Here is a 15,617-nt window from a genome sequence, read left to right as displayed (position 1 = left end):
AGGAGGCTGCAATGCTTGGTAAGAAATGTACGCATTATCCTGCCCATGCAATTGTAACCCCTCTGTACAGTATGTTCACAAATAAAATAAAATTAAATAAAAAAAAAGAAATTCAAAATAAAAAAAAATAATAATGGGCATCAAGATCCCATTAGATAGGAAATGTTGTAGTGAGTTACAGCCCTGTAGAGTGATTATACTCTATAACAATATGATATATATTTTATAAAGGATAAAAAATTGCAGCAATATGCACAATAGAATAAAATTCAGCCACAGGAAATTCTACCATCTGGAGCTTGCATTAAGGGTAATACAGAAGAAAGCAAAGACTTTCTGACCTTGCTTTCATCTAGAATAGAAGACAAGAAACATCCAGAAGCAGAAAGTGGGTGGTGGTTGTCTGGGGCTATAAGGTAGGACAAGATAGGAAAGAAATTGGGAGATAGTAGGAAAGTACAAAATTTCAGTTGCAAGATGACTAGTGAAGATCTGACATGCAAAACAGTTACCAAATTTAGAACTGTGTTGTATCCTTAAAATATGCTAAAAGAGAACTGTGTTTTCAATCCATACACACACACACACACACACACACACACACACACACACACACACGAACTCACATTCTTATACATACAACCATCTCCCTCAGACCCACAGGAAGGTACTCTGTGAAGCCATGTGCTTGTTATTTGGTGTGGGGGTAGTAAGCATTTCACAGCATGTACAGATATCGAATCATCATGTCACTTTTAATGAATCACTGTAATTTCAGATCAGGCTAGAGAGGACAAAGAAAGAGAAGATGCCAGTGTGGTCCATCAAGGAAGAGACAAAAGGATTTGTGGGGCCTTGTCAGTTGTTTAGAATAGAGGAGGCATCAAGAAAGGTCACTGGTTGGGACCAGAGGTCACGTCTTTCAGTCCCCTGAGAGGAGAGTGTCACCAGGACTCTAGGGAACCTGGACTCCCTGGCAATCCATTGCCCCGTGCCTTTTGTTCCTGTGCTTTGGTGAAGAAGCACCTTGAAGTCCTGTTGCTCTGGAGCTTTCAAATACGGTGCAACGAAATAAGAATTAACACCTATTTCCTTTCCAGGTACTCAGTTAAAGACTCAGTGGAGTATGATGATCCCTATCTCTCTTCCCTAAAATACTTTAGGAAGATTGACTATAAATTTATTGGCAATAAATCTTACCACCGATTCGGGGCTGCTGAAATTCTCCTGCCTGTGTGCATTCATTGATCAAGCTGGAAAAGTCTCTGCTGCGCCTCTCAAAGAATGCCAGGTCCTGGAAATACAGGCAGGAGGAAGATCCCATCCCTGATTTCTCAGGCTCAAGTCTGGCAAATCTAGAACTTGGAGGCTGTGGCTTTCCCTGCATAAAATACAAGTCAAAGATCTTGCTGGGTGATCGTTAGAAATGGCTTTGTACTGCACCTGGAGGCAGGCTGGGGCGCGTCCCTGGGGCTTGTTGACATCCACAGCTACCAGCTGCCAACCACCAGCAGCATCTTCGTGAAACATCTTCAAGACAAAGAGGGAGATGAGTCAGAGACATTTCATAAGGAACACTGAGAACTCTATGTCTCCAGCTTTCTATATTTTTATGCTATCAAAAATTTGTGTCTTCTTATGGATTTATAATTGGAATCTGAATCATTTCTATTATGTTCATTTTAACGCTGAAGACGTGAGTGAATCATCACCACAATACAAGCAACGAGAATAGCTTGCGTTTATTGAGCACTTGCTCTATGCTAGGCAATTTCAGCCTTTCATAGGATTTGTCTACAAATGCTTGAGTGTGCTTTACAAGAGAAATTCTTTAGTATTTTATCCCCATTATATTGATCATGTTTTAGTAGATCTGAGAGAAAAAATAAATTAGAATTCTAAACTGTTAGGTTGTCTGTCTATGTTTTTACTATAGGTGGTGGATGTTTTTCTTTACATAAGGATTTCTCACTGAGCTAATTAAAAGAATATCCTCAGGAAAATTATCAAAGCGTACATGTGCCATGGGAAGGAGGCTGGAATATTGCTTAATTGACTTGGTGCAATCATTTTAACTAGGTCACAGATAAATGCTCAACAGAAATTTCACACATACACATTATGAAGGAAGTAACTAAGTTTATTTTGGCTTAGAAGATGTATGGGATAAAATTCAAGATACAACAACCATCTAAAATGGGAAATCCATTCTTTTGGATATCTGATTCTTCTGTTGCATATTCTGTTATCATAAAAGAGTACTCATCCATCAATAAGTAGAAGACATTTCCTACTGATTAGTATTGTCCCATGAATATATTTTTCTTCCTAGTTAGGTGTGTGTGTGTGTGTGTGTGTGTGTATGTGTGTATGTGTGTGTGCATGTGTGTGTAGGTGTGTGTGGGTTAAAGTTACTAAGTACAAAGCTCACTGTTTTATTCCTACCTCGGCTCTCTTTTCTATACACACAAAAAGTTCCTTTGCTATCTTTATTTATGTTCCCATGTCTGACCTATGTGGAAATGGGTTATTGCTGATGGAAATCTGAGTGAGACTATGTGAGGGACATTACCCAGGATCTATATTCATAATTTCAAACTCCTAGCCAGAAGTAGCAGATCATTTGCAGGAAGGAAAATATGTCTTCTATAGAATGACATGAGATAGTGAGAGACAGGAACCACCATTCACAGGCCCTACTATTGTTTTATAAATAACAATGTTAAGAAACTCAATGTCATGATAAATGCTGCTCCTTTCCAGAATGCAGCTTTCCTTTAACATGGAATTTAAAAGCTATTCTTGGAGGTAGCATCAATCACATCCTTTGTCAATGGGCTCATCCTGAGAATACAGGTGTGGGTGGAAATGCAAGCATAATGTGACTTACAAAGTCCCTGTCAGAATTCTGGGATTCTCCTTTTAGGGACAAAAGACAAAAACAATCCTGTCAGTGAGTAGTTAGGTATAGCTGTTGATATACAGGGTATATCTGTTGGTACTGACTTATTACAACACAAAGCAATCCTGGGGCTTTTATTTGCTTTGATCAGTTGCAGACTAATTTTTTCCGTTATATTATTTTTTCCCCAGCAGACAAAAATCAAATGAATCAATTTAGTTTTCAGTCAAATAGTTCTTAGAAGGTCATTCCTTTGTATGAAATAAAGGTAGAGCAAGCACGCTCAATTTCTCTTCATCTCTTCAATTATAACACGTTTAGATTGGTTAAGAAAACAGATCTTTGAGATAGAAGCTTAGTAGGCCAAAGCCAGGAATCTTAACCACTCAAATCTGGAGTGGGGCATCATGGGAACTGGCCGTGTTCCTCTGCTCCTCACTGCCTTTCAATGTCAGAGAATTCTTATAGTGCCTCTAAGCCTTCAAAGGGGGAGGGAGGGGCAAGGCTTATCCTTTCCTGGAAGTTTGTTTTGACACTAGCCTAGGAGATAGAAGCACACCCCTCTCCTTTCTGCTGTCTGTAATCCCCAAGGGGAAGTTCCAGCTACAGCAGGCATCTCAGTCCACAGGGCAGCCCTGGGAAGGCAGGAAGGGCAAGGTGGGGCAGAGAGGTGGAAGGAGGCTGGTCCTTGGCAACATGGAACACCATCCCAACTTCAAACGACCTCTTCCAACTTTACAGGAGAGAGACCACAGGGATATCTTGCCTACACTGTTTATTTTGAACAGTTGTTCTTTGCGGAAGCTAGGACCACATTTGTCCTTAGCAAGAGAAAGTCAGTAGTTTCCTGTTTACATGATGGACTCTTTGCTTCCTGTTATGTCACTAAAAATGTTTTCTCTTAAACATTTAGATGAGATGTAAAACAACTTATTACCTCCAGAGGCAACCTCCACTACCAATTTATCCTTCTAAGAATTGTATGTAAGCACATACCTCATATGCATACACACACCTCTCTGAGATCTTTTTCTATAGTAATATATTGTCACTAGATTCTCATGTCAATAAAAATTCAATCCTGGGGGGAGGGGTTAGGGAGTCGGTGAGTAGGGGAGGGAGATGGGAAGGGATGGGAAGGGGAAACAAAGGAGGAGGCAACAATGCTTGATAAGAAATGTACTCATTACCTTGCCCATGTAACCCCTCTGTATGGTATTTTCACAATAAAAAAAAAATCAATCCTAGCTGGAATCTAGTGGCTCAGACCTACAATCTTAGCTACTCAAGAGGCCGAGATCTGAGGATCAGGGTCTAAAGCCAATCTAGGCAGAGAAATCCATGAGATTTATCTCCAATTAACCAGCAAAAGCCAGAAGTGGAGTTGTGGTTCAAGCCTGAAGCAAAAAAGCTAAGGAGAGTACCCAGGTCTTACCTTTAAGCTCTAGTACCAGTGCACACGTGCACGCACATGTGCACACACACATTCACACACAGTTATTGTAGTGGTTTGCATTTATCCCATTTTCATAATTAACAATCAATAACAAGAGTATAATTTCAAATTTTTATGACCTTTGAGTAGTTGTACAAAGGGGTTACCATTCAACAAGTCAGTGTGTAAGTATAATGCATCTTGATAAATGTTACTCCATCTCCCCACCCATCTCCTGAATTTCCTCTTCCTCTTTTCAAACTATTTTTTAAACTTAACAAAATCTTTTCATAAAAGGTGGACCCATTGCAACAATGAGATATACAAGTTGTTATGTCGAAAAATGAACTTTACAACTTTGGTGGTGGTGGAGGAGGAGTATGGGAAGGGTTAGGAAGGGGAAAGAAAGAGGAGGCTACAATGCTTGATAAGAAATGTACTCGTTATCTTGCCCATGTAATTGTAACTCCTCTGTATATTATTCTCACAATAAAAAAAGAAAAAAATCCTCAAATATAAGTCTTTGACTACTTTTCAAAATTCTTAGGACAAGCTCCTAGAATAGAAATCTCTTTGGCCAAAGAGTGTGTATGTTTATGAAGGCTTTTTGATAGATATTGTCAAACAGTTTTCTAGAGAAATTATTCCTGTTTACACAGTAATAGCAGCATATGAGAATATCCCTATCCCTTTTGGGCAACAAAAATACTAATTTCTTAAGGAAAAGAAAAGTTCATAGAAGGCATCGAGAGAACAGCGGCATTTGGAATGAGTAAATTAAAAGAAAAGAGGAGTGCACAGTGAATGAAGCAGAAAGTGTTTGCATCTGGGCAACCTGGTTTTAGTGTTGAGTAAGAAAAGTAATTTTCCAGTCTTTGTCATTTTTTAATCTGTAAAGCTGACACACTTATAACACCTATTTTATAATACTATCATGACAATTAAGTAAGATGGGCTTTACTGTCATTACACCCTGCTCAGTGCCACTGTCAATATATGCTTGGGATTCTAAGACGTTAGGAAGGAAGGGACATTATCCATTACTCATAATGGATTTCCATGATCACCCTTATCCTAGTATAATAATTTGGAAACCATGGTGATTTCAGCCTTGAGAATTATCTCCAGCTTGTCGTTTGCAGCTGCTAGAGTTTGATCAAGGGTCACTAGTTTAAAAGTAGTTAAGAATGCTTTTGTTTCCTATAGGTGACATATCCTTATAGTTAGTTTATGTATTGGGAGACGGTAAGAGAATGAATCTTGGGAACAGGGGACATTGCTAAATGCTTAATTGAACTTACAACTGCCAAACACACACACAAGCAAACACACACATACATACATTAATAATGTAAAGAAACTCTAAAATTTATTTTGAAATTCATATAATACACTCCTTGGGTTCTTTCCAAAGGCATGATTTAAGAAATAGCTAATAGTTGTTATACCGAATGATGAGAGTGGACACTGATTTGATTTCATTGTTGTATAATACACTTAAGGACTCATCTAACTAAATGCAATTCTCATTTCTGCTTCCTACCTATGGTGAATGCCTGTTTTCTTACCACTTCTTCTTTCTGGAAGGGGCTCACTATCGCCCCAACCCTTTTTGAAATTGTGTTCATTAGTTGCTTTCTTACATATCTGAGTGATGTGCATTTATGTGGAAGCCAATGGTCTTAGAACACAATAAACAAATTTATCCTAAAGTACTGTCTTTGAACATTAATTTGTGCATTTTTTACTCATTGTTGGTGGAGAAGTTTTTCCATTTTTTGCTCACACATCTTTTCATCTATGCCTTTCTGTCTTTCCACAGAGCACTGCACATTCTCTATACAACAGTGCTTTAGGCATATTCTCAGAATGCTGATTCAAGGGCAGAGGTGGAAGAATTCCAAAGCAGCTTCCTTTCCTCCCTCAGCTCTACCATGAAGGTCTTCTGTGTAAAGGAGGGGTAAATAATCCAGAGAACACTATCCTGAGAGTGCTCAACCACACAGAATAGCTCCAGAAGATATTGTTCTCATTCTACAAACAGTACATCTTCAGTAGGATCTCACTGATTTGTTTATAAAAGTTAGGAATTTATGGATGAAACCTGTTCCATGTTTTCTATCCATTTTGCTGTCATATATGGTATTATTGCCTCCATAATTAATTTTTTCTCTAATTTCTGTCTGTGAGGTGATCCAGAGGCATTTGGTAAGTGATTAGTCAATTGAAAAATGTTGCTTTGATATATTATTTACTTATGTTGGGTGCTGTCCCTGAGCTATTTTGCTCAAACCTGGCACTCTACCACTTGAGCCACAGTCCCATTTCTAGCTTTTTGTGGGTTAATTGGAGAGAAGAGTCTCATGGGCTTTTCTGCCTGAGCCAGCTTTGAACCACAATCCTCAAATCTCGGCCTTCTGAGAGGCTAGGATTAGAAGTCTGAGCCTCTGGCACTCCGTTGTTTTAATATTTTAAAGATAAATTTCTCCTCACTAATTCTTTTTTGCCTCTGAATGATTCATGTCAGACCCACCTCCCAGTGAATTGCTTGTTCTACACATGAATGTCATAGAAAATCTACAGAGACAGCTAAAGCACCTCTGTAACCCTTTGGTGATGAAAAAACATATCAAACTGTGGACTGTCCATATTTCCAGAGAAAAGCAAGAATGTTCTTCCCGTCTAGGAAACTGTGTTTTACAATACAATAACCATCATTATTTCATTCCCAGTATCCTGGGAATTAGGAAGTTGTGGTTTCGTGCTTCAGAGTGCTTATGACAAAGTCCTTGCTCGCAGAGTCTGTTTAGACTTTACAAATGTAACAGAATCATGGCAAATGATATCTCTCCTTTCCATACACATAAAAAAAGCATCTGGGAACGCTTGAAAGTGGTTATTAGGGGTAGGCGGGGCTTGAGGCCTGTTGCTAGGTTGCCTAAATGGTGTTTCACCAGGAGGCTGTCGGCAGGAGCTTCAGTTGCTTAGCAACTGGGTCCTCAGCCACAGCATTTTTCTTAATGAAGGTTTTTCACAATTCTCTGTGTGATTACCTCTGCTGAACATCTAGACACATTCCCTCTGAATTACAGACTTTATGCCTCCCTGATTAAGTGCAATTTTGCTTCAAAATAATTTTGTACAACTTTGTTCAAACTCTTCACATTTCATTTTCTATTATAACTGCTGGCTGATGAAGTGTGCATCCAAACATTCCCTTTCCAGCTGTGATTCTATCCATCAGAGTTACTTAATAAAGAAAATAGGGTTTTAAAGACATTGTAGGTCATCTCTCAGGAGCACCGCATGTTATATGCTGAGTTCACAATTCTAGCTTCCACTTAGGTCTCTACGTCTGTAACAGAAAATACACTCCTCAGTGCTGGCCACCCCAGAATGGACCCTCACAGTTGGTTAAAAGAGATGAGAGCAGAGGCTGGATTCCTTGATGGTAACTCCATGTGGTATCTATTATAGAACCTAGAGAGCATTGACATTATTTTTTCCCCAGAATGAAATGTTGCTTGAAAAAATTGAATGACACCACCATTTAATCCATCATGAATTGGCTGAACAATTCAAGACTTCCACAGACTCATCAAGATGCTGCAGCATCCTAAGGCCTTTCCTAAATATTTATTTTTAATATGTTTTAATAGCATCTAAATGTACTATCAGTAAAGTTTCAACTTAAAGCTTTCCAAAGTAAAATTTGTAGAAGTCTTTGTCACCTTAGTGCCATGCAAGCAGGCAGAAACTTCCATTTCATTTCCAACTGGATATCAAAATAATAGTTGGAAGATCTTACATCTTTTTCCTTTCGTCCTGAAACTTTTCTTTTCTCTCATGAGGACTCGTATATAAGATACATTAGCCTGTCCTTGCTGTTCCTAATTACCAAACAAACAAACATGCACACAAACCAAAGGTAAGAACCAAGACTCAATTGCTATCTAGTTCTGTGCATGGAACTCTGTGGCTACTTTTGGCAAAATCATATCACCTCCAATTTCTTGGGAGCTTATGAGAATACTTCCTCAAATAATCACAGGCATGAGCCTCTGGTCAATGATTGTTTTTCTATAGTTTGTTGTATTGTGATTGGTTCATACTGAATGAAACACGTTTTCCATTCTCAAATTTCTAATCCTGTAGGTAAGCTAGCTTCCAATTATATGAGTAAATGTGTATAAAAAGCAGAAAGTTCCATAGTGCTCTATTTTCTCTACAGGCCTCTTTGAGAATCATGGTATCAGAATCAAGTCAAATGTTCCTAGTGAAAGCTCTCGTAGAGCTGCTGAAAAATTATAGATGACCTCATGCCATCACAGAGTTGTTCTGGGTTTGAACACCTGGGGTGTCTGTGTTTTCAAAGAGTTCCCTGACAGCATTCCATTTATATCAAAATCCCCCTCAAGTTGTAGAACATTCTGGAATAGTCTACATAGCTAACTGCCTTGGAGAAAACAATGGGAAGCAGTGCACGTGTGAGTGGATTGTGACATCCCCTGTCTGGGACCATACCTGCGTAGTGGCTGTAGAGGTCGTGCTGCTTCGTGATCCCCACATTTGTTGAAACTGGACTCTGATTTCTGCAAAGGTCTCAATGATGACAGCAATAAACACGTTCTGAAAGAGAGTGACAGACCACACTTAGCAAACACTGGTAATGAGGAAGCAGAGGAGAACAATCAACAGACACAAGACCTGCAGAACTAGCCCAAGATCTAAACTTGGTCAATGGTTTCCAGTACCTTAACAAGCCAGGCGAGGAAGAAAATCAGAGTGATGAAATAGAAGTAGGACCGCCAGCGGGGGAAGCTGTCAATGGCCCGATACATGAGGAACACCCAGCCTTCCTGGGAAGCTGCCTCATAGACGGTGAATATGCTGGTGCCTGTCAGGAGAGGAGAGCAGACTGAGCTATGGCTGGCCTTCGAAATAGGAAAACATTTCTCAGAGAAACTATCCGTATTTATTTACAGATTCTCTCCTTGACAAGAGCTCCTTAAAAGAGATTAAAATCCCATGCAACAACTTGTACTCTTATTCTTGGCAGGGTACTTGAACTTCCTTAATGATCATATGATTTTGCTCTATCTTTATCTGTGCATCTACTCTTGAGAAAAGGGAAATGAACATTGGAATCCACTGCAGATAGAGATATAATTTAGAAAGAAGGCGTGTCATGTAAGCTCACCACATGGGACTTCACTCTTTGAGTATGTGAAATAACTGTCACATCTTTAACTGAAATGAAATAAATCTGAAAACTGAGTCACACTTAAAATCTCTTTCTCACAGTGAGACTAAGGTATTCTTCAATACAGAAAATTAATGTGATGCGTCTATCTTCATATCCCATGATGCTTACTGAGTGCCTAGATGTAAGGTAGCAAAACAACAGATTGTTTTATTTTGAGGGAGTGAGTATTGTCTCATTGAAAAGTAATATCATATATGGCCAGATTTTTGGACATCTGGTACAGAGAACCTAAACTGTCACACAGGGAAAAGACGTGTTTTATTTGTTATAACATTAGGAGTTACTTTACAGATGGGCGAACTAAGATGCAGGAAAATTGGGTAACAAGGTTGTGCAATGATGAGTAGGAGAAGTGGGATTAATGCAATCATTCTGGGATGATGCTCTGCAATGTTCTACATGGCTAACTTCAAGGACATCTTCCCTGCAGTCATCCTTTATGCACAGACCTTGTAGGGCTGAGGATTGAATGGCAACTTCTGTTAAGGCCTAGCACATTGTGATGCCTTGGCCATTTCAGGTATCCTCAGTATTATTATAAAACAGAAAAAATTTTGTTCACTACTATGAACATTTTATGAGACACATCAATAAAAACACACTGTCAAAACAAAATTGCTGGTAAAGCAAATGTGATTTATGCTGTTATTTATACAATTGGCAAACGTGTGACCTCAAGAAATCTTGCTGCCATAAAGGTGGCAAAATCTGCCCACATAGATGCTGATCACACAGAAGGATATAATGGGAATGCATATGGCCAAATACTCAAACTGAGAAGGATGTTGCTATACTACGTGTGGTCCTTGCTGTCTCTGGGCCTGTAAAAGGAAAGAGGACACACCAGCAGAAACTATCAGAGCAGAACCAATGTGAGGATGCATGCAGAAAGCCTCTGAAAAGGGACACATTGGGAATGAAGGGAATTGAAAGAAATGTTGAGACAAACAGTACAATGTAGCCTTATTCAGTGAGTGCTGATTACACATTAATGTGTGCTCATGTTCCTAATACTTAGACTATAATTTCTATATGGGCTGACTCCTTTTTCTCCATAGTTTTGTTTTTAATTGATACATAGTAATTATGTGAATTTATGGGTACAGTATGACATCTCCATACATTTATAAAATCATCAGGTCCTAGTAATTGGCATCTCCATCATCTCAGATGGCTATCATTCAAAATTTTCCCTAATGGCTATTTTGAAAGAGAATTAATTGTGTTCAACTACAGCTATTTGAGTGTAATACATATCATTAGAAGTTTGTTAGTTCTTGATTTAGTCCCCAGTAGCCTTAACTATCTATCCCTTCTTCATCCTTTCCCTCTTTCCTTGTTCTCTGGTTCCATGAGATGAACTTTTGAGCTTTCACACACAAATTAGAACAGGAGGCATATTGCCTCTCATGTTAAGAACCTGATATCTATATGTTGCTAAGTCATTGCTATAACAAGTGGTATTTGCAAAGCATATATAGTCTTATTTGGTAGATAACAAAAGTTGGGGATGAGGGTAGATATTGTAGGTCAGGTTTCTCAGCAAAGGAAAGTGAAGAGCATAAGTTAGAGAAGGTGCTTGTGATAGAATTCTAATAGAATAATAAATCGAGTTTATCCTATTACATAGCTTCAACCCAATTTTTGGTACATTTTCCTTATATTTTCTCTTGTTCTGGAGCAGGGCTTTAAGACGAGGTTATTGAGCCAGGAAACAGTGGCTCACACCGGTAATCCTTACTATGTAGGAGGCTGAGATCTGAGGATCACAGTTCAAAGCCAGCCCAGGCAAGAAAGTCTGTGAGACTCTTATTTCCAATTAACCACTTGGAAAGCCAGAAATGGCTCTATGGCTCAAAGTGGTAGAGTGCTAGCCTTGAACCAAAAAGTTTAGAGACAGTGCCCAGGCTCTTAATTCAATCCCCATGACTGACAAGACAAAACAAAACAAGAAACAAAAAGAAGAGGTTATTTTCTATTTAAATAAAATCAATTCTTTTCTGAAAGACTAAAGTTAAGGTATATCAGGGAAGTCATGCAAGAAGATGCTTTTAAAACAGAATTCAGAGAAGAACAGCTCTTACAAAGAATAAAATGCAAACAGAAGACAGAAGAACCTGTTCCAACTAATGACATACATGTGCCAGAAAGGTACGACACTTTGCTTTTGTGGACTGAATATGAACAACAATTTCAACATAAAACAAATAATTTATGTCCCTTATTTTCTTCTAGTTATTGAACGAAAACAGAAAAGCAGCTGCCCAAATCCATTATGAACCAGCAATAAAGTTTAATAGCTTTACAATTTGAGCATTTTGGCTAAAATATGAAGATTGTCAATGTAAGATTAAATCAGAGAGGAACAATGACAATTATCCTCCCTCGCCTTGCCCAGATATTCCATTATAGCATCTACAGGGAAGATTATTTTTTTGAATTAAGGAGAATATAACATGAAATATGTCATCTTGAAGCTTTTATGCCACTGTTCCTATTTTGACAAAGGGGAAAAAATTGGAAAACACCATGCAGCTCAAAGAGCAGGTTTGTGGATACAAAGAGAGGAGAAAATTGTGAAAATATACCCCCCCCCCAAATCTCTGCAGGAAAATAAATTCTGGGTAATAAAGGAAATGTTTCTTATCCTTATGAACCTCACCAGCAAAAATGACTTTGAATATTATTTTTCTAATAGTTGCAAAGGCAACTGAATTTAGGACAGTCTTTTCTCATCTCTTTCCTGCTTATGACTTTGCAAAATATAGGGGGAAAAATCCCTCCTGCAACTATTTCCCAGGGTCTGACCACTATTTAAATGGACACATGTCAAGTGTGTGACCTGCTCCTGGCTGTGGCTGGTGGTTAGCTCTGAGGAAGAAGCTAAGGCTCTGAGTGGTACTGGCCATATCCGTGTAACTTTCCCTCTACCTTTCAGCAGATTCGTCTTTGATGTCCTCTGGGTCTTAATACCTCTATTCTCAGCCTAATGACAATCCCCAGCACCCTCAGCGAGACCTGAGTTCACCTGGGCCCCGTCGCCCAGGCGTTTTTCCTGAGTCTCTCCGTTCTCAGGGTTAACACTCTACCGCGAGAGCCACAGTGCCATTTCCGGCTTTTTCTGAGTAGTTTATTGGAGATTAAAAGTCTCACATACTTTCCTGCCTGGGTTGGTTTCAAACCATGATCCTTAGATCTCAGCCTTTTGGGTAGCTAGGATTCAGGCTAAAACCACAAATACCACTTTTGTTTTTTGCAAGTTTTCCACGGTTTTCTTTGGAGAGATTCAATATTTTCAAGAGCAAACCCAAAGAATATAGACTAATTCTGAATCTAGTTCTTTCTGGTCTATGAAATGGAGCACAGAATACAAAATGTGCTAACTAGCTCCAGACCTAAAGGTGTAGATTCCATAAAGAAACCTACCTAGCAGGAAGGAAGTTAGTCTGTGAGGATGCTTCTTTAATTAAATTGTAGCTTGAGGCCACTTACTGGGGACAAAACTCAATATTTTCATTCTTTTTTGTTTTGGTGAACTGTTTCCCTTACCCACTGATAGTCTGTCCACTCTCAATTGGAATATCTCTGACAGACTTTAGCCATAGAATTAAAAACAAACAAACAAACTTAAGCTAGGGGTGAGATTCACTTTTGAGTGTGTTTTGTTTCATGGTTTTTTTTTTTTTTTTTTGCCTACCCACATATTCCCACCACCTCAACACTTATGTCTTCATAGGAACTCAAACACAAATCCTGACAGTAAGGCCTGTGACAAGAATAAATTTTACCCAGCAGTAGTTATCATAAAATAAATCTTATTGTCAGGAGTCAATTTGAAGAAACAAAAGTGAGAGAACTGTATTCTTCAGGTAGACATTTGGGTTAAACAACATACAACTTTGTCACTGAGGCTCAGTGTAACCATTTTCAGAAAATGAGAATGTCAACAGACTGACGTGAGCTTAAACAGCTACCCTAAATGGCAGAGGTTTCCTAAGCAATACATCAGCTAGAATCACATTATTTGGAATGAAGTCACCTTTCTAATTATTTTAATGACTAATTTATCCTAATGAATTCATTCTTCATGAATGATGTTTGCTATTTCTCAAAATCTTGTTCCAGTTTGCTAAAATAAACCTCTAGAATTATGTCGAATATTTCCCCCATGATGTAACCTTGTGGTAGACTCTGATGTAATCTTATAACTATAATTGGTTTGTTTTTTTGGGGGGGTCTGGTCTGGGGCCTGAACTCTGGGCCTGGGCGCTGTCCCTCAGCTCTTCCGCTCAAGGCTAGCACTCTACCACTTGAGCCACTTCCGGCTTTTTTTTTTTTTTCTGCTTAGGTGGTGCTGAGGAATAGAAGCCAGGGCCTCATGCATGCAAGGCAAGCGCTCTACCACTGAGCCACCTTCCCAGCCCATTATAATTGTATTTAAAAGGTCAGGTCCACATGTTCAGCTCATGAACACTACTCACTCAGCCTGTGAACTGCATGCAGCCGCCAAAATAACAAAACCAGGTCAAGCAAAACAAGACATTTTAAAATTTCATGTTCTAGAACACAGAACAAACCCTACAGAGATTAGTACTGCTTCCATTGTGTGCTGCACTGGGGCCTGAAGTCAGAGCCTTAAGTGGTCCCTTGGCTTTTTTCTCTCCAGGCTGTTGCACTGCCGTTGTGACACACCTTCACTTCTGGAGTTGCTAATTGGAGATAAGATTCTTGAGAACTCTTCTTCCCCAGCTGGTTTTAATCAATGATTCTTGGAGCTCAGCTTCCGGAGTAGCTAGAACTACAGGCGTGAGCCACCAGCACCCAGATGTAATTATTTTACTATAAACACTTTAAGACATATTTATGAGCCCTATGTTTCCCAGTTTGCAGTTTGGTTTTGACTAAAACCTAAAATGTCACTGTCCTCGCTCTAAAATTTCACAGTAAAAGTTAAAGATCAGATTGATTTAAAAATATCTATGCTTATATCTATTTTCCTATGGTAAAATTTTTATAAGTAGTAAAAATTGTTAGTTGAAATATATTTCTGTAAATATAGAAAATTTCTAAACGTTCACGTGAACAGAAAATGCCCGTGGGCAGGGAGAGGTGAAATCTTCAGCCATAGTATTCACAAATGGCAAAGAAATGTTGACATGGATGGATGCTGATGTTGGCAGCATCGCTTGGGATTAAAGCAGAAACATTCCAAAGACACAGACTTATGTGCCAAGGCAAATAGTTTCTGTCTCTGGGGCTGGGCACTTTCCAGGTAGACTGGGAGGGAAGACAGCAAAGAAATCCTGCCAGAAGCCTGTCTGCTTTTGAATTACCTCTCTCCCTTTAAGAAGCAGTGATTTCACATTGAAAGAGCATCTTGGAAATTTACTTTCCATTAGTTGATTTCAAGAAACCTATACTTAGCTTACAGTTACTTTCCTGAAAGCTCTAAGCATCCATGATTTCTTGTTCATATGATGTGGAATCAGCCAGGTCACCCTCCTGGCCCTCACCTCCCATGGATACCCTGGGCATGACAGTGCTATTGGCCATGACTAGAACACTAAATCAATGTTAATTAGAAGTTTTTAATGCGTTCTCCAAGAGTAAACCTGAAATACCATGCCAGAAATTTGGTCTCTGTGGCTTTGTCACCACCCATTTTTGAAAGATTTATTAGATACTACAGTCAAAAGAAATCAAAGCAAAAAAGGCCAGAACTTAACAGTAATGGCATAAGAATTTCATCACAATCCAAAAATTTAGAAGCAGGCATTTGGAAAGAATATGATTATTTCTTCCTTTTGGAGGATAAAATAGTTCACATCTCTGCATTATTATGTACCAGCAGTAAAGATAAAAAATTCAAAATTAACAATGAGCTAGAGCTAGTTGTTCTACCTGAAAATATTCACAGTAACAAGACTAGAATAAAACATGGACCAATCTTGGAAATAAATCATTAACACTGTTCACAAAAGCATATTAAAATCCAATTCAGATCTAAATGAGAA

At 38.8% G+C, this 15,617-nt stretch overlaps 1 protein-coding gene across 1 annotated transcript in view; it reads right to left on the bottom strand.

The window, feature by feature from the left end:
* Positions 1-15,617, bottom strand: part of Nalcn (sodium leak channel, non selective) — a 211,162-nt gene that overhangs the window by 145,764 nt on the left and 49,781 nt on the right. Inside the window, exons 7-9 of the mRNA XM_013022975.1 lie at positions 9,092-9,234; positions 8,862-8,966; positions 1,444-1,530 (exon numbers count right to left, since the gene is read on the bottom strand). Of these exons, the coding sequence (XP_012878429.1) occupies positions 1,444-1,530; positions 8,862-8,966; positions 9,092-9,234 (335 nt within the window). The remainder of the gene's footprint in view (positions 1-1,443; positions 1,531-8,861; positions 8,967-9,091; positions 9,235-15,617) is intronic.

The sequence above is a fragment of the Dipodomys ordii genome, unplaced genomic scaffold, assembly GCF_000151885.1.
Source record: "Dipodomys ordii isolate 6190 unplaced genomic scaffold, Dord_2.0 Scaffold65, whole genome shotgun sequence".
NCBI lineage: Eukaryota > Metazoa > Chordata > Mammalia > Rodentia > Heteromyidae > Dipodomys > Dipodomys ordii.
This window is presented reverse-complemented; position numbering and strand designations above follow the sequence as displayed.